At 38.3% G+C, this 24,001-nt stretch overlaps 1 protein-coding gene across 1 annotated transcript in view; it reads left to right on the top strand.

Annotated features, from left to right (window-relative positions):
• NAV3 (neuron navigator 3) overlaps window positions 1-24,001 on the top strand; it is a gene marked incomplete at its 5' end in the record, with an annotated part of 183,941 nt that overhangs the window by 45,826 nt on the left and 114,114 nt on the right. Inside the window, 2 exons of the mRNA XM_009078194.1 lie at window positions 3,676-4,714; window positions 13,395-13,510. Coding sequence (XP_009076442.1) covers window positions 3,676-4,714; window positions 13,395-13,510 — 1,155 coding nt within the window. The remainder of the gene's footprint in view (window positions 1-3,675; window positions 4,715-13,394; window positions 13,511-24,001) is intronic.

Raw genomic sequence — 24,001 nt, 5'->3', positions numbered from 1 at the left:
AGTCACATTTTAAAAACAAATATTTACCCCTTAGGTCTTAGAAATGGTGTGTCTGAACACTGAGAAAGGTCTCTATGTCATTGAGTTTAATTTTCAACTTTTCAATATCATTTCATAACATAAAATATTGCTTATGTGTTGTCCAAACTCAGTTTTAATAGTATTTGGTTATTTTGCCCATACCTACTCTGAGATGCTCCGTCCTGCAACTCTATTGTCTGATGATGCAATTGTTGTTCATCTCTGACCAGTATGTACATCAATAGCTAATTTGTATATGTTTCTTCTGGTCCCAGTATTTTTCCAGTTGCCCCTGGTAGTGTTCTCCTCTGGCATTGATAAGGGTTAGCTATTTTCTCATGGACAGCTGAAAAGGGAGAGTTGAACAAGCTGAATTCTTTTAATCTCACCGGACAGACTTCACATTCCTCCAAACATCCTTAGCAACCCCTTTCAGCTCTTTCGTTGTCTACTAACCTCTTTTTGTGAGTGACTAAATATGGATAATCTGGACACCTACATGCTACAGAATATTAAGATTATCATGCCTAAATATGCTGCAGTGGGGGAGCTGTTGACACAGAGGTCCTGTCTTCTCCAGCAGCACAGAACACAGCAAAGATCACAAATGAGAAGAAGAAGGAGGTTGACTGTATATTGGGCCCAAGTTAACTCTTCACATGTCCTTTATTTGTGCAACAGTCAAATCAAGTGGACTTGAAAATGTCCATTCAAGTGTCATGGTCTTGCTGGGTTCTGATAAAAATTTCTCTTTTTGCACTGAACAACTGGGGATGTTGCTGCTGTGCTTTTACTGCAGAGGTTGGGCTGAACTCTGAAGCACTGAGCCCTGAAGCAGAATGCAAAACTGTTTTCATCACAAACTGAATGTGTATTTCAGCAATAAGGGGGTTAAGCCCAAAACAGAATACTATCTCCTTGTAAACAAGAAATAAGAAATTTAGAAATAAGAACTCCTTGTCATAGGTTGGGTTCACTCTGTCTCAAAATCACCACAAGGTGGGGACATGTTTCACGTAATAAACAGCTAAAGTCAAGTCCAACTGAACGTGCAGAAAGCAGTTAATGATCTGTAGCTTCAAGTAATGCATTTGTGCTGGGAAGGGAAATTGACCTTTTTATTCCACATCTTTTAACATAGAGACAAGTTCTCAATATTTCTTGAGAGTGTGCAATCCACATTCCTAGCAGAAGTATTAACGATACCCTTTAAATTGAAGCTTAAAGGCAAGTTAAAGTTCTCTGTAATTTTTTGTTGCTGTTTATGATTTGTGACATAGGGATCAAATGAATACCAGTGATTCCTGTGCTTTTTTGCTATATATGTAGCAGAACAAGATGTTGATGAAACAGTAAATATATTTCTTTTTACATTTTCCCCCCAAATGAATTTATTATTATAGAGCAGGAAATATGGCAAGGCGTATATTCTCTTTTTAATCAGAACGCTTTTTTTATGATAGTAAAACTAATAGCCTGAAGCTGTACAAATGTAACATGACTAATATATAACAGTGTAGTGGCATCCCACTTTCACAGATTGTTGCACAGATTCTTGTATTCTTCATTAGCATTTCATATTCTTCTGGAGAAATGTTCTTCTGAAAAACTATTGGTATAGCTTAAGGCCCAGATCTTCCTGTGTATTTATGGCAAACTTACTGCAAGACAAGATATGTGCAAGAAGGTCCTTGTGCAAAACCAGCCCTGGGCTATCAACCATGGGACTGATTCCTCCAGCATTTGAGGCTCGCCAGACGATAGCAGGGGCCCGTTGCCTCTTGTGCTATTGCTTGGCACCACCAAGGAGAACGTGGCTCCATCCTCTTTACTCCCTCCCTTTAGATACTTACAGACATTGATGTGTTCCCCTCTCAGTGGCTCTTCTTGAAGCAGCAAGGGCCCAAGTCTCCCAGCCTGTCTTTGTAAGAGAGATGCTTCAGTACCTTAATCATGTTTGTCACCCATTTAGCACTGTGGGGTTTGCATATCAGGCTGAGGAGCACACAAAACCCCCCAGACAGACGAAATTATACAGCATCTATTGAAAGTGGAGGTGTTTGGGCTGCTGGAACTAGATGTTAATAGAGTTTAGCAAGTAAAAGAGTTACATCTGTCATGTTACTTTTGCTTTGATATTATTTTTAAACTAGAACTTCTTAATGCCACTCAGAGCAGTAAATTTTGCTATGTTTACATTGTCTTTGTTAAAGAAAAAACAGCTCCATTTTTACTATGCTCAAAATCCTGCCTTTCCTGAATATATTAGTGGCCTTCAGACTTCCAGATGGGTAGTCTAATCCTTACTAGGGGTTTAGGACTGAGACTGCAAAACCAAAAATGACACACAACTTCATACTCTTTGCTGATGGGACAAATGTTTTCAGTGTTCTCATCTACTATATTATTCAGATGGGAGGGCCCCAAGGTATGACTTTGGCTCAATGTGTATATGCAACAAATCAAACACTCCTTTTGCCATTACATGAACTATATTTGCATTGCATGTTTCATGGGGTTTCTTGTAGTACAGAGTTCAGTATACCAGAGGCAGGCTTACATCTAATTCCCTGACATTCCCAATACTGAACCAGAAGACAAGGTGGATCCACTATAAGAAAATGTCATCTGCTGAAATAGCTGTGTACCACATATTTGCTTGCCATTACCACTTCATTTCTCTGGTGCTCCATAATAATGGTGTTTATATACTCAGATATGTCTTGAGAATCTGAACTTAATACAGAAGAACTTAACCCTTTCATACTTTGGTCTGTTTTGCTTAATAAAGCTAGATGAGTTTTTTGAAAATCACAGATGTTAACCAGCATAGTTTGATTATTGCAGAAGGATTCTTGTTCTCATTCATACTGAAGACACACTGAAGTGAATCTTCATTCCATAGGAATGATGTAAATGTAGTGAAGGTCCCAGAGCCATGTAAACAAGCCTTCTGTACCTACCTGAGCTTCAGGCCCAAAACAACTATCATTGCTGTACCCATGCAGATGATATATCTCTGTAATTTTCAAGTACTGACACTGGTGAAATTGGTGATAAAATTTTTCCCACCTATGAAGGTGTACTGGGATAGATTCCTGAAGTCAACTACTAAATATTATTAATTGTACTTAAAGCTAAAAAAAATATAGCCACCTGCCTTTCTTGCTTTTAGGAATATTGATTTTATCTGTTTAATTTCAGTATTACTCGGTCCTGCTCAAAACCTTGGCTTTCTAACACTGTTTTTCTTTCACTAAACATTAAACCTATCTTTGTCCAGTTTTATTTTTCTACCAGATTTGTAGCATTCTTTTTTCTTCCATGTCTCAGTGTCTTATTATCAACAAGTGATTAGAAGAATTTCATATTAAAGATAAAATCTTAAATTGGAAGGCTTGATTTGCATTATGAAATCAGTAGAAGGAAAGTGTAACTTCCAAGGTTTTCTTGAGCTTATGGATGATGAGCAACATCATGATGGTAAGAAAGAAAGGCATTTTTGGTTAGCATCCTTCATGTTTTGTGCACATGTAAATTATGTTTATTATAGATCACATGTAAGTGTGTTTTAAATGCCAGAGGAGTATGGTATCACCTTCAAACAGGAGATGGGACAGTAACTATACCATTATTTTTTTTCTGTTTTTAAAGCAGATTCACCAAAAGGCCCTCAGCCATCTGCAGGCATGAATGGAAATGTGCAGCATCCCACCAGCACTGGGCAGCAGCAGGTCTCTGCCATACCCTCTCCAAGTGCCAGCAAGCCTTGGCGCAGCAAATCCATGAATGTCAAACACAGTGCAACCTCTACCATGCTGTCTGTGAAGCAGCCTAGTCCTGCAACCTCCCCTACTCCAACTTCAGATAGGCTCAAGCCACCCCCTTCTGAAGTTGTGAAGCCCCCTTCATCTGGACAAAAATCTATGCTGGAAAAATTCAAGCTGGTTAATGCTAGGACTGCTCTGAGACCTCCTTTGTCACTGAGCTCAGGACCCAGTGACAGTGGGAGAGAGGATGATACCTTTTCAGAGTGTGGTGAAATGGATGTCTTAAGTGGTGGGGTGAACAGCGGTGGCTCCACAAGTAGCAGTCCTAAAGTATCACCGAAGTTAACCCCTCCGAAAGCTGGCAGCAAAAATCTCAGCAATAAAAAGTCTTTGCTACAGCCAAAGGACAAAGAGGAAAAGAACAGGGACAAAAACAAAGTTTGCACTGAGAAAGTAGTCAAGGAAGAGAAGGATCAGGTGACTGAAACATCTACAAAGAAGAGTTCAAAAATTGCAAGCTTAATTCCAAAGGGAAGCAAGGCAACAACAGCGAAGAAGGAAAGTTTAATATCATCTTCTAGTGGGATTCCAAAACCTGGATCAAAGGTGCCAACAGCAAAGCAGAGCACTTCCTCCACATGTACAGGAAGTAAGGAGGCTGAAAAACTGAGGACTACAAAAGGAAACCAGTCCCAGTCAACAACAAAATCTCAGTTTAGTGAGAAGTCTTCTCCTTCCTCTGGTCTTGCTTCTTCTGAAGGGAAAGAACCAAGTGCAGTTCTTACTGCAGGATCCTCCACAGCTCTGTCAGCCTCGATGGGTGCAAGCAGCGGCCAAGGCACAGGAAATGGTGTTGTCCAGCTTCCTCAGCAACAGCAATATAGCCATCCCAACACTGCCACAGTAGCTCCTTTCATTTATAGGTAAGGTCATGGAGGAAATTTGGTTTTGTTTTACCATTTGGGAAAGAGAGCTAGAATGGATGGAGTGGTACATCATGGTGTTATGGGCCTTTTCTTCCACTTTCTGTCAGAGCATCATGCCAATGTTTTCCTAGTATTATTTTTTAGTTAATGTTACTGTATGAATATTTTCTTTCAAGGACTCTGAGTTTCTACCTTGTACATAAGCAATTCACTGTAAATATTGGCCATTTTAAATTCAGTGTGCTTTGATTAGAAATACAAATCACACGGTGCATTCTCTGATCTGATTTTGAAAGGTCATGGCTGAGTCAGGTTTCTAGTGTGAATATTCTTGTTTGCATTCTAAGAATCTCGACATTTATTTGCTGATATTCAGTATTATTTGTTTAAAATACACTGTTCTCTCAAGAAATCCTAAAATAAACTGCTGATGTTTTCAGAATGTGGAACAGTACTGGTAGGCTATTTGAAGAAAAACCATACACAAACTTTTACAAATATTCAAAAATATTTAAACAGTTTGGGTACACAGAAAAGGTTGCTGCTTGCAGGTCCTGCTTCTGTGTAGTTTTTTTACATTAACTAGGTGTAGGTTGACTCCATGGAGGCAGTTAATTTTGACACATGATACTAACTCTTCAGTTGGCCAAGACTCTGGAACAGACGAATGAACAGTTAAATGTAGCAACTTTTGTCTGAATTTATTTTGCTTTATGATAGAGCAACTGAAGAGAAGCTGAGAGATTTCATTTTCCTACAGCTCAGAAGGCAGAGGAAGTGTACAAAGACTGGCAGGCTGGTTTGAGTAATGATTTCAGATGTCAGCTGTTGGAGGGCTGTAGCTACAGTTGTGGGTAAATTTAACATCAGATAAAATGACAAATACCTTATTAAGCAAAATATACTGGTGGGTTATGTTAGTGAGTAGTACTCTAAGTAATCTTGGCTAAAGATTAAAGACATGCTGAAGTAGGCTCTGAGGGAGTATATATATCATTCCACACAACTAAACATAGCTTCAAACCCAATCTGGATGAGTGATAAACCGTTTAAGTTAATTCTGAACAAAAGCAGTTCAGAAAATCATATGTGAGGGAAAAAGGCTCAATATAGGTTATATTTATTCTAATATGCAGTGGATAGCCTCTTGAGTTTCAATTAAATGTATCACTGGATGTGGTTAATATGTACATCCAATAATGTGTCTTTACATCTGGAATAACCTCAGTGATACAGAGGATTTGTAGCATGGCACATAGGACTGCCTACATATGTCTTAGAGTGCATGTATAAGGAGAGAGAAAAAGAAGCTATGCTTTACCTTCAGATGTATGTGCTATTTAATGGCAATTTTACTACATATCGATGCCATTTCATTGCATTGTGGAGATATCATTCTTCTAAGCTTCATCATGAAGCAAAATGTATTTTGAATTTTAAAGGGTAATAGAAGCATGCATCTTCCAGTGAAATTTGGTATTAATAATTCTCTGTTTGCTTCAAACACACAGCAAAAGAGATTCTATTTGAAGTTAAATTTCACATGAAAATAAAAGTCTCAGACCCAAGGTCAGATCACAGAATGCCAAAACCCAGAGCAATAGACTGGCTTTGATGAGCTTACTTCAATATGTATCTCTGTAACTAAGCAGAATATGGCTCAAAAATGCACAGTAACTACATCTCTTACAAATCTCAAGGGTTTTGTAATACCACACAATGATTTGATAGAAGAATATAAACATAACTAATGATAAAATATCCAAATTTCCAGTCAGCATATTTAGTTTTGTTGATATATGGTAAGTGGAAGTGAGCATGAACTGGAGTATTGTATTTACATTTTCTTGCTCTTAAACATATTTGTCTTCTGAGCAATCACCACAATTTATACACAGAATTTTCAGGTGCCCTTAACTGCTAGAACAGCTTTATAGATAAACTAGTTGATAAACAATAATTACAATTCAGAATAACAGGGTTTTTCCCAGCTAAAAAGAATATCTAGGTTCTGTGAGGCTGTACTGCAGTCCTTGTAAAAAGGTTTCTATAATATTTAGGGAAAATACAGGACATTTTATCCAGAATCCTGCAGAATCCTGCAATATACTGCTGTGATCAGTTTAGACTCTTAGCGTAAGGATAAATAAGCTAGTGCTTTTTCTGGTTTGTTCGTGATACCTGAAGATATTGTATGTTTTCTAATGTTTTTTTTTTTTTTTGTTACCCAAGAGGGTATTACTGTAGAATTGTGAGTAAAAGAAAGTATTCCAGAGAGTTTCTATGAGACTGGCATATATTTTGCTTAAATAGGGAATGCAATGCTGTAACAGTTATCAATACTCATGTTTTCAAGGAGTTGTGCACTTCTATTAATGGACAGTAGACAGAAAGTACTGGGAGCTTCTCAAATGACATATTACACTATTCAGCTTTGCAGTCTTGGTGCTTTGTTCTATCTGATATGACATTGTATTTTTATGCCACTATGGCATGAAAATTCATATAGGATTATTACTGCTCTTCAAAGATTAGCAGCAACAGTCAGAGTTGCTTTTGAGATAATTGAAGGGAATATAATTTAAATTCTTCCATCCTTCTCAGCAAGTGATTATTTATTTTCAAATATGCTTGTGAATGTATTATTTACAGTCCCTTATGTGTCCCCTCTGAAGCTGACTGCAGGCTCCAACTGATAAAAGACTGAAGTAGATGTAATATAGTTGCCAGAAAGCTTGATAAGAGAGATATGGCAGGAAAGCCAACTAAAAGGAAGGTATATAATAATAAAAAGGACTGTATAATTGTTTAAAGTACACCAGCCACTACTGAAAAGTATACATTTTTCTACTTAGACAGAACTGGAAAAAGATGGAAATTGTGCCACCTGCAAGAATTCCTTAGACTTGTATTGAAATTGGCTATAGAATTTAGCTATCTTCCTAATGGTGTTAAATTTCAGGTGGAGAAGAGTAACACAGAAGTTTAGTGCTTACTAGGTGACAGCAAAAACAGGGGGGGAAAGACACATTAATGAAAACAAAAAAGGAAATCTGAATCTGTCTCCTAAAAACTTAGCAGGAGAATAACAGATTAATTGTATGGTATTTGGAGTTCTTAGCTTTCCTACACATTGCTCAAAAGTGGAATATAACCTACAAGGATCCTGCAAATACAGCATCTGCAGGGTTTGTTGAAGCCATATTTATGTCTAGTTTTATTTACTAGAAGCTACTTCTGGTCACTGATTGTGGAGTTGAAACTAAGTTTTCAGTAAAAAACATTCTCTCAGTTAATTGTATTTGCTAATAATAGATCGTGCTGCTAAACATACTGCAACTCTTTAACAATGTGAGGATTCATAGTCATACTGTAGTACCTTATTGATTTCTGCTATTTATGCTGCTGCCATGAAAATAACAGTCACCACCAAAATTTTGTAATCATAGATAGTGCTAAACATTGTCACTCACCAGTTTTAACTTGTTGCAAGACCATGGTATTTAGGAAAATCCTCCCATTTTTCTATGCTTTCTTTTCAAGTAATTGTGAAAGAAAAGTTTCCAGTGTAGGGTGTTGGCTTAAGAGATGGGAAGAAAGATAGTAAGTAAACAAATCATTATAAATACATACTTTATTAATGCTGAGTTAAACCAGTAGCTTGATAATTCAGCTGTTTGCTGAAGTTATTCTTTTAAATTGCCCTACAGACAATGTGGCCTTATTTATTTGACTAAATAAGCATTAAAATGCAGGATAAAGGACCAAAATGAATATTCTATTCAGGCCTCTGTCAGTGGCAGCCATATTAACCCTTTCATAAACAAAATAAGTTTTGTTTTGAACTGGTTAATCCCCACTACTCTGATGGGAAGGTTCCTCCAGAAACTCACTCACTCATACCATTTTCAGAAATTGTTTACATCCCACATGATGAGATTGCATCCATTTATTACTTTGTTAATATTGCCCTTTAACTTAAAAAGTTCTTTTCCATTTTTTTGATCTCTCGTTTAAAGTATGTGAGGGAATAATCCCGTTCCCTTCCTTCTCTTTTGTGAGGCTAAACCAAAACAACTCTTTTTATCTTTTCCTTTCAGAAAGATTTCTTCTTCCCCATCAGCATCCTAGTAGGCCTTCCTTGCATCTGCTCCCAATTGAACTCACATGTCTTGAACATGGGTGATCAAACTGCTCATACTCCAGATGTGTTCCTGCCAGTCTGTTACACTGACAGTGATAGATATTCAAGACAGCTGCATCTCAGAGAGCTGTTGGAAAAACCGCAACATATTCTTTTGGCATGTTGACTAAAAACCAAATAAATCTTTGATGTTATCTGTGTTTATCTAAGGTTGGCTGTTTTGTTAGAGGCAGGAAATGGCTGACTGCATTAAAGACCACTTATTAAGTAATGTTTCAAATTCTGTTCTTAATTACCCCTGTCCAGGCTCATTTGAGTCAAACTGAATGAGCTTGTTCAGGTGTGATTGAAAGCAGAATTTGTCCCATTAAGTGAGTTTGATGCTCTTACAAATAGGTAGCATGTAATTCTGTGGGTTGGGGATAAATATATTCTCTGATTACCATGATTAAAATAGAAAACAGATTGTTCTGTTTTCATGAAGGTTGCCTAGATTAACCTGTGCTGCAGATGCACAACACTTGAAAAAACATCAGTGGGATGGCTTTGACTAAACTGAAATTCTTTGTACTTTCCTTGATATTAAGAAAGATGGAGGAATTTAATTATTTTTAAGGCAGTGGGCTGTGAATGGGTAGAAGATAGAGGATCACTCATTAAGGCCAGTGAGTAAAGTTAATGAGAAGATCATTTAATTTGCTGTTTTCTTGCTTCGAGCTTAACCTGTGCTACAGTCCTGCAGAGATCACTTGAGTCATTCATAGTTTTAATATGTCCCACAGAAAGAAGTTAAAGCCAGAAGTAGAGGGGAAGACAAATCTCACAACTTCACCTTCCTTTTTGTAAAAATTGGAATGACTAAGCTGAGCAAACAGATGTCTATGTCCTTGGTCCAATGTATCACAACCTGTGACAGGCGTAGAGCGAAGCAACTTGAAATTTTAGGTACCCAGTCTATACTTGGGCCTCCTTGTTACCCAGGAGCCCCACAATCCTACGTGATTTTGCTTGGAAATCTTGCACCCCTAGACCATTCGCAGCCCATCTGGGCTAAGCTTGGCTTCGGAGAAAAGCTGGTCCATCATGCACCAGAAGGCAGGGCTGCTGTGGAACTGCTGGCACCTACCAACCCAGGGGAGACCTGGTGGGGAGAAGAGCTATTTATGAGAGACCTGTCCCCTATTTTCTCTGTTGGGAATCTCCATCAGCTTCCCAAGGGCTGGACAGGTTCTTTTTAGTCCGTCTTTTCCACAATAAATAACCAATTTTCTCAAGTAAGCAGAACTTAGACTGCTGCAAAGTCCATAGTCCTCCATGGGATTTCTGTTGTTGCCTCAGATAATTGGAATAATTGATTTATTTTACCAAATTAAACATAAAATGAATGAAGTCAATATTGCATTTTTTGTTATTTGTTTTGATTGCAAATCACATTTATTTTACATTACATTTAAATTTTCAAGTTTCAGGTGAGATAAAAGGGGCATGTCGTACTTAGATCTGTTATTTCAGGCTGTCTATAAATTTAAGCAAACAACAACATTTATTTTTGGTTTTGTTTCTATATTTTTCTTTATACAAATTAAATTCAATGTGTTTAAATTACTAGTGTTATGTAGTATTCGCTCTTCAATATTTTTACTTTAAGCTTCTAATGCCATCTTAAGTCCTGGAAACTGGATTTTGTGCTGTAATTAATCCTACCAATTAGAGTCTTAAATTTAGACTGGAAATCTTTGCAAGCATCATTTCTCACAGTGTTTTTCAGCTTAACTTTCTGGTTGTAGCTGCATCAGGGTTTTGAAAATGGAGAAAGAGCCAACGAACACTGAAGAATGAAAATGTTCTTTAATTAGTGTTTGATAGATCTCTAAAAGTTTTAGCATATCCTGGGCTAACAAAGTTGTGAACTAGTGAAAAATTGTATTCATTGTTATTTTAATTAAATAGATTGACTCATCGTGCTGAAGTTTACATAGTTTCTGTAAGTCACTCATTACTTGTTTGTACTCTTGGAGGGAGATCCAGTGCTTCTAACACAAGTATCTGTGTTCCTATACAGTCAATAATGAGTTATGTATTCATCTGTATTGACTTTATAGGCAATAGTCATTGCCAGAGGGAAATCTAGACAATTTCTTCCCTGAAAGAATTGATAAGCATTGGAACAGGCTCCCCAGGAAAGTTGTGGACCATCCCTAAAAGTGTTAAAAAAAATGACTGGACATGGCACTTTGCAGTATGGTTTTGTGGGCATGGTGTTGTTAAGTCAAAGGTTGGACTTGATGATCTTGGCAGCCTTTTCCAACCTTAATGATTCTATGATTATGATTCTGTGATTGAAGTTCTGTTTTATCTCATTCACTAGATAATTAGTGCAAATGTTGGGTATTGGTAACCAATGGGGCCCAGACCACTTAATCCTTTTCTGATGATAGATGTCCAGATAAACAGGAATGGATCCCTTCTCTCCTCTTTCAGAAGATAGCTTACATATAAGGCTTTTGGTCACTCAGGGAAGAGTTTTCATTATGCCTCTAGTTTGATGCAGTGACTTATGGTTGAACAGCTGTACAGTCAGGAATGCAAAGCAATAGGGCCAGAAGGAGAAACAGAAAAAATAGATCTCTTTTGTTTTCTAACCAGAGATGGACTCATGTAAATTCCATATATATTTTGTGGAGGATATTAGGGATACTTGAGCTCCACTCTCCTAGCTGGATGCTCTTCCTACAAGGCTTAAAGCAACCTATTCTTTTCCACTGTTCCTCTTAACAAACTCCAACCTCACTCTGGCTCCTGCCCCAGCAGCTATGTGATTTTGGTTTAACAAAAATCGTGCAGACCTCTGCAATTACCTTTATCATTATTATAAGTGCCCTTTTTTGAGATGTGTTCTGGGTCTGACAGCATGCCCTGAACTGATCCATCTTTAAGTCTTAGCACTAAACCCAGACATGAATACTCCTGAGCCTTCATGACTTCTCAAAGTGGCTTTCAGTGAATGTAGACATGCCCCTCATTCATTTTGATAATTTGAAGCCACATGGGAAAGCAGGTGGAACTGTGGAAAATCAGGGTGTGTTCATTGTGGAGGGATAGAGTATTTTGTTACTTAAGGCACTGTCCTCTCAAGCATCAAAAGTAAAATTGCATTCAGGGTTGGCAGGACATAGTGAACCTTGCAACATGTGCTGAACTTGTGTTTCCAGTAGTGTGTGACAGACAAGAATGAAAAAATAGTTTTTTATACAGCAGTTGTCTGTTTCGAGCACGCCAGAATTATAGAAATTGATAACAAAGTGCATCAGATCAGGCATCGTTTTACATTTCTATTTCTGAGTTGAATGATTCTAATCAGTGGATTCCACCATGTCAGTACTTGTCTGTGCAGATATCTGTTCCTTCAGTTACTGTCATGAATTACTGAACAAATCCATTCAGTAAGTAACTTTAAAGAAAATGTTAACTGGAAAGTTATAAAATAAGTCACTGTTTTTATGAATTTTATTTATAAAATACGCATCCATCACACAGTTAAATGTTTCTGTTTTCTATTTAGTTGGTCATTGGGAATACTTTATGGTGAATTTTGAGAATTGATCTATAAATGTCATATTTTAAAACAGAGACGTAGATATTTCACTAGTCTTTTAATAAGTCAGAAGGCTGACTGTACTGTATTCATGTCAGGAAAGCTGGAAGAACTTAAGCTCTAAGTGAAGATGTTTTTCCATAGTATTTAAAGTGACTAGTAGATCTTTAGGTGTATTCTTTTACTGTATACAAATATGGTACATCTTGCTATTTAATGACATCATAGTTCAACAGGTCCAGTGTAAACTAGATGCTACAGCTGTTCCTTAAGAAGAGACAATAAATGTGTGATGTATTTTATATGATAATCCATGTGCTGTTTAACTTTATGCAACAGCAAATAAATGTATTCAAGCAAAGGGTACCCATTATAATTTCTCATTGATATTCACAGAAATGTAGCCTCAAAGAAAATATAAACTATTTGTTAGCAAGTTAAAGGAAAACCTTGTATTATCCCATTTCCCCAGAATTATATAAGGGGCAGTATCAAAAGCAGCTGCACATAGATTTAAATATCTGGGCCAGATTTCCATTCCAGCCTTGCATAAGCCTTTTCCCATATGGCCTTTCTCACTTAATATTTCATCAATTACAAGTTTTCCTTTCCCTTATATATGTGCAGGGATGCGACTTAACCAATTTAAATGGATTCTGCCTAGATCTGGCTGATACCTCTTGCAGAAAAAAAGCAAGGAAACAAAATGGCTCCAAATTTTTCAGCATTAACTCTGAGTTGTTCCTGAAGAGAGAGATAGAGTTCCTACTTACTTGTAAATTTGTATACCTAGAGTTAAACTAGCCCAGTAAGAATGTGACAAAAATGGTATATTCACCCTCTGGTAATATGGTTCCAGATGGAGCTGCAAGCAGTGTTTGTTTCAATTAATACATGAATTATAAACAACAATAATCAATCTCTTTGCTTGATTTCAGAACTCTCTCAGAAAATGACAGTACCTCTTTACCACCTGCTGACTCCTGCACCAGTCCTACTAAAATGGATTTGTCATTTAGTAAGACTGCCAAACAGTGCCTAGAAGAGATATCTGGTGAGTAACAATAAGTCAGGAGAAGACTGTGAACTTATTTATTTACATCTGTTTCTTACCAGGAGCTTTGTGATGGATTTAAATAATACTTCGGACCTCTGATCATGAGTGGTTTTAAATAAGCAGAAAATTTGGGTCATGCACAGTTAGTGCTTCAAATCCACTGTTCTTTTATTTGAACAGACTCCTTCTGTTCAAATACCCTCTTCATCATTTTGCAGAAACTGGGCTTTCACAAGTTGGGGTTTCAAGTCATTATTATTTTATTCAATCATCTGAATGTTCCAAGAGGAGATATGGAAAGTCGACTTCAGGATGTTTAACACTTACATTTAATATCATCAAATATCAGAATATCAGAACTGAGGCATAGATTACATAAAATGCATTTTGCTTTGATAAGTTAATCTATATTCAGAAAAAAACCAAGTCCTTGCTATTGATCCTGACTTTTAAGCTGCTGCTAGAGCTAAGCTGCTAAAGGTTGTGCTCTGGAATTCCTTGTAAACATGGATTAAAGTCCTTATTAGTCTTTATTAGTTTACAAATGTGAGAGGTTTTTTTTAAAAAATCATATTGGTGTAAGTCCCCTGAAGTCAACAGGGCCATGCTGATTTACATCAGCCCAGGATCTGTCCATGGCTGTGCCTATTGATGTAAAAAGGAAAGTATGTCACAGCTCACTTTCTCATCAGGAGTGACTTGCACTGTAGGGTTGGCTGCAAGTAGTTCCAAAGGGACTCTGCCAGAATTGGTTTTGGGTTGATTTTTTTGGTTTTGTTTTGTTGTTATGGATGTTTGTTTGGGTTTTTTTTTTTTGGGGGGAGGGGGGGTGTTGTTGTTGTGTTGTTTTGCTTTATTTTTCATTAGCATCCTTACCCCTCTTAGAATTTTTATGAAAATTAAAGATGAAATCCTGCCCCACTGATTTTACCTATAGTTCTGCCTTTTAACTCTGAATTTTTAACATTCAGATGGATTTATAATGAGTCATGTGGTTCTTCTTACACAGGATATAACTCACTTAAAGCACTAATTGGACACATCACTCTAAAATTATCTCTCCACCAGAAGGGAAATCAGATGCCCAAACTTTGTGGGTACTGCCTTGACATTTAGCTGACTCATACTGAAACTGAGGTTTTATTCTGGTTTTTCTCAGTCCCTTTGGAAGTTTTCTGAGTCTAACATCCCTTATTTGCACATCCAGCTTATGTCATAAATGTGTCACCCTGAAACATGGTGAAATGTTCCCTGGAGCTGAACCATACCTGTTAAAAGTAAAAAAAAAATCTTATTGCTCCAGAAATCAGACTCCTTAGTCTTAAATGTACAAAGACTATAATTGAAACACACAAATCCAAAGACACTTAAAGGAATAATCCACAGAGATGCTAAAAAAAGCCCAAACAAGTCAGTACCTGCTGCAATGATCAAACAGGACATCATGTCTCATGGCCTTTTACTGTTCTGAACAGAAATGGAACAGCATCAGAAAGAAGAAAATGGCATAAAGAACACTAGACATCAGAGATAATTCTAATTTGATTCTTTAGACTCTGGCATTAGCAGTTTATTGGCAGAACCACTGGGAAAATGTTGTCAATGGTTTGCTGTCTACAGAGGAAAACAGATGTGTATCACCCATGTTGCTGTTAGCAAGAAAAGGAATAAATGGATCAAGTTCTATTTTTGCTGAAAAAATAGTTGCCTGCATTGGTGACCTACCATGGTGATTCTGTCATTGGTGAATCTGCATGGATACAAGTTCATGTGATAGTTGTTCAGAGGAATATTCCATGATGAAATAGCCATGAGAAATGACAGTTAAATTCTTTTACTGAAGAGTATCTTTATTCTGGTATGATCAAGGGATTCTACCAGTAGTAGCAAAGAGATAGGCAAGGTTTATGCCCTTGATCTGGTCACTTATTTTCAGGATATTAAGAGATGAATCCAATTTCTTTCATTTTAATATTACCTTTTTCCTGAAATCTTCAACTGTTGCTATGGATAGGCACCATCTTGATATTATCTTGAGTTTCTTTTGCAACTTGGTAGCCAACACACTAGCACAATATATTTGTATGGAGTAAGGATCATGCAAATGCCTGAGCATCTGTGGAAACCACTAAACAGCTTAGATGAGTGTGCTCATAAACTGCTGTCCCATCTGTATTGTGTTTCTGCTTCATTAGTCTTTATTCTTTTGAAAGTGCCAAATATTTACAACTAATGCTGACATGCCCAGGACTAGGATATCTTAGCCCATATCATTTTATAAACCGTTTCTCTATTTTCAGAATATTTACACACTCCTGTTTGTTGTCTCTTGGCTGAAGATTACTGCTTCCATAACCAGCCAAGCAGATCATATCAGAGCTCCTAGTCCACTTCAGGGCAAAATCAGCCAATTGATCTTATGCTAATGCTTTAAGCATATCTCATTCAAGATTTCCTCATAATATAAGCAAAAGTTGGATGTAGAAAAAATAATTGAAAATTATTTAGTAGTAATTGCTGAGATACCATTCTCCTGGAGTGATTCAGAATACCAAACCGAAGCTAATTTCCTTGCTCTAGTGGTGAAAAATCATGGCTTTGCTTTTTGTGCCCAGCAAGACAGTTCACAATCCTTTGCTATTGTCTCAACAGCAGTGATGGGGAAGTAGAGGGTAAAGTGAGAATCTACAGAGGTAGTTTCCAGTTCTTCTCTACTCTGTCTTTCTTCTCTAAGGAAGCACTGATTACCTTTACATCCTCTCCTGTCTTCCAGCCCAGCTGGTGAAAGGCAAAGTCAGAGCCCAAGCTGCTTGTTTCCTGCCCACTGCTTTCTATGTGATAACTTGGTTTTACTTGCACAGGCATGAGAGGAGAATGGTGCTGGAAGGCAAGGGAGGTGGGGATGCTGGTGTAGGCACAGACTCAGAAGTGTGGTCCTGATAAACTGGACAACCTCTTTATTTTTAGCTTATCCCCATAAATCTACTGCTGTAGGTAATTATGCACATGGCTTACGCATAAGGCCAGTTCTGCATCTTGGTAGTGCTACTGTAAATCTGGGTTTCTTCACTGTTCCTCTGTCTCTGCTGGGAATTTGTTCCAGATGTGATCTGAAGTGCTTCAGGCATTTTTTCCTACTTTTGTTTTTTCCCTCTGAATATTCCACAGGTCAGCTAGAGTAGTCGCAGGTGTTTCCACAGTGCAGATCAGCAGTACAGCACATGCACAGCAGTTTTGGTACTTCCTGCACACACTGAATCTCCTCTGTGTAACACACTGAAAGAGTCCCATTTGTAGGCATGAGTCAGTTGTGGGGTAGTTTTGTTGTGTTCTGCGTGTGGTAGACTTGTTGCACACATGGCACACAGATGTATAGGCCTCAGTCCAGTAAATCCCAGACACAAATTTGAGAGTCCTAAGGACCAATTCTGCATTTATTTACAAATGCTATTTCTTGCATGTACTTTATGTACCAATTACCTCAACAAGACTATTCAGTATCTATGTTTCTGCAAAACAGACAGGATTATAAAACAAGAATGAAAAGAAAGGCTAATAAAGTAATCTAGTTTGGTTGTTGTTATTCATGGTATGGCTAGAAATGAGTTGTTCAGATTTTCTTACACAGTATTTCTACTCGTAGCTGTGACATTTATCAGTCTCTGCAGCAAGGTTATTGGAGAAGTATTTGGTAAGTTAATTATTAATAATCCAATGTAAACTGCATATGTCAGTAAGTACAAAATATTGTTTTATTAAATCAGTGATAGTGTTTGGCTATAACAAGTGTTGACATGTTCAAAGAGCTTAATGCAAAGTGTTTGATTAAGTAATTATTCATGAATTTACAAATATTGGCTAATTAAAATATTAAAAACATGAGGGATGAAGCAGAAATGAGAGAGTACTTTCAACAGTTTATAGGCCAATATCAATGGTAGAATTAGCATAAAAAGCTTTCAGTGTTACTGTGCTTCAGTTTTTTGCTCTCTGAAAGAAATAATTAATAAGCGCAGAAATAGTTTACAATTTTTTTCAAGTAAGCTTAGCTGAAGAGATTCATAATCTTATGCATTTGCAGATCTGTTACATAATTCATTTGTAGGACTCCAAACTATCCACTGAGACTTCAAAGAAAGTCTTATCTGGCAGCAAAATTTGCCCAAAGATTATTAGTTCTTAAAATCATTTTTACAATTCCTTTCATGAAAGAGACAGTAAAAATAAAGTAATATGTTACACTGACTGTGATGGCCTGGGGAAGTTCCCCACGCTGTTGCTGATGTAAACATACTCCTGCATGGTAGGTGGAGAACACATTGAATTGAAAGGTAGTTGGAGAATAATGCTGTGTCATGACATTTGTTTTCCTCTGGTCTCCTTTACTTTCTTCTTAGCTTAGAAAGATGTATTTTCTTGTTGCTATATTTCATCCTTTTAAAAGGGAGGGATGAGCTTTAGAAAATTATTTTTCAATAAATAAACCCAAGAATTTTCCACGTTGCAATTTTTTTTGGTGTCAAATGACACCTTACAGAGAGATGTGGTAAAGCACAAGGATAAATTCATTGTTCTTTCTGCTGAGCACTTGTTCCAAGATACATAAGTATCTGCTGTAATTGAGGATGATCGCAATGACCTGTCTACCAAGTTAGACAATGGGAATAATGGGAGAAAAGTTCATATAACTTTGTAATTAAGGGCTGTTGTATAGTGTTTGTATGCATGAAGGCTGAATGAAGGTTGCCCATTTAGCCTCAGAACCTCCATATAAAAACTTTGGACTCATGGTGTTTTTAATGTATTTAGAAAAGGAAATGAGGCAGGTGGATGCTGGAGCTGCCTGCTACCCTCACATGGCTCTCACACAGTTCAGGTGTCATTCCCATTCCAGTATGATAGTTTGTGACCTGTGTCCTGCTGGAGCCAGGCTGCAATGAAGAGCTCAGTTGAGAGAATGCACAGGTCAGCAGAGACACTGAGACCCACTGGGTTGCCCAGGACCCAGCTGTACCACTACCAGAGACCTTCCAGCCTCTAGTGGTGTGACACCTATTACCAGTACCATACATTAGGTTTGGCATGCCTCATTAGGTAAAGATTTTTCATCCCTTCCCACTTCTGCTCCTACATGGAAAGTGGACTGAATATACATGTCCAGTTCTGGCAGTCTTGTGTCTGTCTGTTCATTCTCAGAGCCGAGCAGCTGCACCATGCATTGCTTCCCTAGCAGAGCAATGCTTACCACGAGGGGTATGCCCTGTCCACAGAGCTTACGGAGGGCAGATGCAGCACCAAAATAGTGACTGCCACATATGACCACACATGCACACTATGAGCTTGGTGTGGAGGCAAAGCAGCTCCCTACCTGCCTACAGCTGACCCTGGAGACAAGCCACTGACTATGTCTGTCTGGGCATGAGGGCAGGTAAGAAAGTTAGCATTCATTGATCTGGAGTGTCAGGGAACAATTCAGACTTATTCTTTATGGTAGGAAAAGAGTCTGTTCTCTTGATTCCACTGCACCACAGTGCCAAATCATTGTTCTTCCTATGAATTCAAAATGTAGCAATTGAGAATACTGTACCAATTTTAGTATAAATTTAGGATTTAAAACCACCGAGTGGGAAAAGAGTGAGAATGTCCTTCATTGTGCAAATTATCTATTGTAAATACATCTGTGTGAGGCCTTTCTAACAACCACAGGTTCCTCAGGCATGCTCAACTGGCTGCTGTGTCCACATGGCACTGGCAGTGCATATGGTGCAGGAGCATGTGGGCAGTGCTGAAGTGCTGCCATTTCAGCCAGGACCATATCAGCATCTGCACCAGCCTGCTGGTCTCTGCTGTGGTCAGGCATTATTGTATTCATAGAAACCTTTTGAGGCACATAAGTCACTGCAACTGGCAGACCCTGGGAGTAAACACAAGCCTTAACTTTTGTTTCCATGCTGAAGACGTGGCAGGACTCTAATATTTGGGGCTGTTTTGTACTTATGTAGATCAACCATTCCTCTTGTCACCTCTGTGGGCTGGGTGGGGATGGGAGTAGTACCTCTTCTTGTTGTGGAACATGGCTTTCTAGGAATGTGTCAGTGTTTGAATATGGAAAATTATCATTACTTGCAGTTACTGATTTTTTTTTTTACTGGGGTGCTTCTGTGTTTCTGCAAGTTATCTAGGAAAAAAATGTACCTTTCCTTTAAAATTTCCAAGAATTTCCCCTATGTATCTTCAAAAACTGTAAACTGAACCAGTGAAAAGCAAGAAATACACTGAGGCTTCTGTTAATATCTGTTTATTCATGCAGGAAATCTGCAAGCAGTCTGTATTTCTTAGGGTGGCATTTTTTAAAGGTTATTTGCCTGTCAGGGTTTCTCAGGCAGAGATTTGGTCATATTTTTACACTGACAAAGGCAGTTTATTGTTTTACAGCAGTTTTCATATTTGTAGATTTCTACATAATGTTTTATGATATTAATTTCCCCTAGATAAAAAGTTGAAGTTTGTATCTAAAAAAAATTAGAATTAATTTGGCTGGTTCTTTGTTCATCTGTTATTTCTGGGACTAATATCTCTTTCTCTGTGATTAAAGGTATACATTTAAACATAAGACTTCTTTCTCTCTTGATAATGTAGTTAAAAATAGCATCAGAACTGGTGAACATATTTCAGATATGATACTGAGTGACTTTATAAAAAAATGTTTCATTAATAGGTTTTCTTCAGAAGTTTGTGAATTGATGATTTTATTACAGATTTTTAATTCTATACTGGTGTCTGAGTCTCACAGAGATGCAAATGAGGTATATTTTTAAGGAGAAATAAATTAAATATTTCCTTTTATAAATCAGCTTACCAGCTTATTGTTGTGTTCCATTCTTTACCTTCTTTATGATCTTAAATTGTTGGGTTTGTATATTTAGAGCAGGAATTGAAAGGGTGAAGGTCCATTTGCAAATCTGCTTTTAGCTTCCTGCATAGGGAGTAGTAGTGATACAGAAGAAATAGTTTGTCATCCTTACCTTTTGGGGAGAAAAATAGGATATGACCATGAGCTAGGTTGGTTACTGTAGTATCCCATTCAGGTGAAGCTGTATCTTGAAACCTGTGGCACTGTAAATTGGGCAGAGGCTTCTGTGTCTCCGGTTTAATTCACCGGGATGTTTGCTGCCATGGCAGCCAGCAGCATTCACTGCAGTAGCAGAGACGAGTCATATATCTGGGAATGCAGGTTGAATACTAAAATGTAAGGAGGCTTGTGCAGAGCTTTGCTTCAGTGGTTAATTTTGGCTCTTTATTGAGCTCTGACGTGGAGGCTGTACTTGCAGTTCTGTGTCAGCCCATCGAAACTGAAGAGCTGTGCACTGGGATCAGTCATGAGCTGGTGAGAGAGGGGAAAAAGCCCAAGACAGTACTTGTGCCTACTTTGGTTTTCAGAAAGGAGCAGCTGTAGAAAGAGATGCAGGCCCACCGTACCGATGAGACTGGTGATTGGATGGAGAGGGGAAAACACAGTTGGCTTTTGGGATTACTTCTGTGCTGGAGCAGAGTGTTTGATCAACTGTATTCTGCTTGAGAGAAATCTAACTGAAAATGACTGTAAGTACTGCAGATTAATGTGATGGGAGAGAAGTGGCTTAGCAGAGAGCAGCGTAATTTGAAAGAAAAGGACTGTGCCTATCTAGTCACTTGCAGTACATACAGCGCGTGTTTGAGCTGTGCTTTTCATTGCAAGTGCAAGCATGTGCTACCTGGGATGTGCTGTGAGCAGTGATGGAGGGATCACCTCCCAGACCTTCCAGGGGAATTGAACTGCTGTCCATCTCAGAAATATGAAATCTAACTGAGGCGAAGCCCCAGCCGGAAAGATGCAGCGATCTGCTGAACTGTCAGTGTTTAAAGGCACGGAGGTTAGAAGAGGGTGTGCTCGTCTCCAGAAACAGAAGTCTCTAACCAATCTTACGCTCATCAGTGAAGGGGAGAAGCGGCGATACTCATACAGGGAGAACTGGTTTGGAAACGCCTCCAAGTCCTGCCAGAGTTACCATCAGCAGGAGGCAGAAGCTGGGCACAGGGGCTCCCTTTCCAAGGCACTTTCGCAATCAGTGCACTCTCTTTGCCACTCCAGCCTGACCGCACCCCAAGCATTTCAGGGGGTACCACCTGCTGGAAGCAGGACATTCAAGAGGTCAGGAAACCAGTGTACAAGTGAAGGCTTTCAGATTGACAATGTGGAGAGCAGAAAATCAGATGATGAAAATACATCCTGCACATCCCATTTCCCCAGTAGGAACTGGGCAGTGGAGGAGGAGGAAGGCTGCTTGCGTGAAGGGACAGCACATCTGGATGAAGATGTCATAATAACAATGCTGGGGGACCTAGAACAGGTCCTTTATACTGATATTTTAGGTAAGTTAACTTTGACTTTGGCAGGAGGAGACCCAAGTGTTAGCACATATCTGCATGGAGCAGATTTTTGATCTTGACAGTGATTTCCTGAGACAGAACTGGGTTTATTTGAAGTAGTATGCAAAAATAGAGTCTAGCCATTTCTTCTTTGTTTGCTTACCCTGGCCTCTCTAGACTGTATGAAATGAAGACAAATGTCTAAATCATTTTTGATGGGTGCACGGGCAGAAACAGCCTGAGACTAACTGAGCATAGTTTGCTTAGCCTTCTGAAAAATGAGGTGAAACATTTTAGTGCTATTAGTTTATTCTTAAATAATTTTATTTTAGTGACATTTATTCTCATTAATTTTAAATTGAATTCTTGTGTCCAAGGTTTGGGTAGAACAAAAAACTATTTTGGCCTTCCTACAAACTGTCTTCCTTCTTCCCACTTTCCCAACCACCCTGCTGATAATTTCACTCCTATATGTGGAATGTGTGTGCCAGGGTTTCAGTTTAGTTTAAATAACCTGTTTTGTTATATCTGTGCATGCCAGTGAATATTTGAAGTCCACAGCCATAGGTGCTTCAAAAGGCTTCTGTGTTACTGGCTTTACTTTTCATCTCTCAGCCCTTTGTAAGCGTGCTCAAAGTGCTTATTTTCCAAAGCTTTGTTCTTCAGCCAGTCAAATGGTTGAAGTGGCTGCTTGCTTTTCAAAGGTTATATAGCATGTGTCTAGCCTGGAGCTTCTTTGCTGGTGGGTATATTAACCCTGACTGTGTTTAAACATTAAAAAAATTTTTTTGCTGTGTATCTGGTGTAAAAAGCTGTCATCTCAAAGTAAGAGACACAAGAATTCTCTTTGTATGCATACCTTTTCTTATTAGACTGTACCAGTAGGTTAAAGAGAGCTTCTCCTAGAGATTAGGGGCTTACTAGCAAAAGAGACTGAACTTTCACCTGTCCCTGTTTCTATTCAGCTGTATGGCACTGACAAATCCCTGTTCTCCTGTGAGCCTCAGTTTCCCTGCCTGCAGAGTAACACTGGTACTTTCTTTAGTGAATGGACTTAATACCTGAGAGTGGACAATTGTCTGTGGAGATGCTTATTATTTGTAAATCCTTTCATGAAAATCAGACAATTGGTGGAATTGTTATTCTCCTATTTATCAGCTTTGGGTTGTGATTACATGTGCAAAAGTACATTAGGAACAGTTTTATTAAATACGAAATTTGAGGTGAGCTTCAGAAATGTGAATGTAAAACTTTAACCTAGGTATTAAGTGGTTTCTGTAAAATGTTTATTTTGATTTCCTGTAAAACATCTCTCACACAATGGAAGAAATTAATGTGTTCTCTAGAAATTTATTCATAGAATCATAGAATTTAGGGATTGGAATGGACCTTACAGATCATCTAGTTCCAACCCCCCCTGCCATGGGCAGGGAGAGAACCTGTTTGAGATTCTGTTGAGGGAACCTCTAATGGTTCACTATAGGCAAATGGTTTATAGGTAAAAATTTGGGGACAATCTTCTGGAATATTAATTTTTAACATAAATGATAAAGCTACGAATCATTTGAGCAGATTATATTTCAGAGGGTCAGTAAAATACTTGCATTGACCTTTCTTGTAAGAGGAACAGAATTTTGACAAGTTTCAGGGTACCCTGGTTTTAGTCTCATCCCTGTCTGCCCACGTATGAAATAGAGTGGCTTTTCCTTAGTGTAGAAACTGGAATGACCTGAGCTAACAAGATAGGAAGCATTTCTGATGTGTTAGGTCATGCAAATCTGGCTAGACTCTATGAAGGCAGTGGGCCATATAATAAGCAACAAGGTACCTGGAGCAGTCTGGGATCCCTTTGAACCCATATGGTGTGTCCCAATCGTGATGCAGTAAGTACCATAGTGTCTCCCCAGCAGGTGTGGTGTAGCTAGTCTTCAGAAAAATACACATTCATCACCCCTATTGTCCTCTGTACAGCAGGAGGCTTGATGTGGATGGGGAGTCATAGTGCTGTCCTGAAAATGTAGGATCTTGCACTCAGTGCAGAATATTTCACCATTGCCGTGTTCAACTGTTTATAGTTTC

This window comes from Acanthisitta chloris, unplaced genomic scaffold, assembly GCF_000695815.1.
Source record: "Acanthisitta chloris isolate BGI_N310 unplaced genomic scaffold, ASM69581v1 scaffold8450, whole genome shotgun sequence".
In the NCBI taxonomy this organism is placed as follows: domain Eukaryota; kingdom Metazoa; phylum Chordata; class Aves; order Passeriformes; family Acanthisittidae; genus Acanthisitta; species Acanthisitta chloris.
This window is presented reverse-complemented; position numbering and strand designations above follow the sequence as displayed.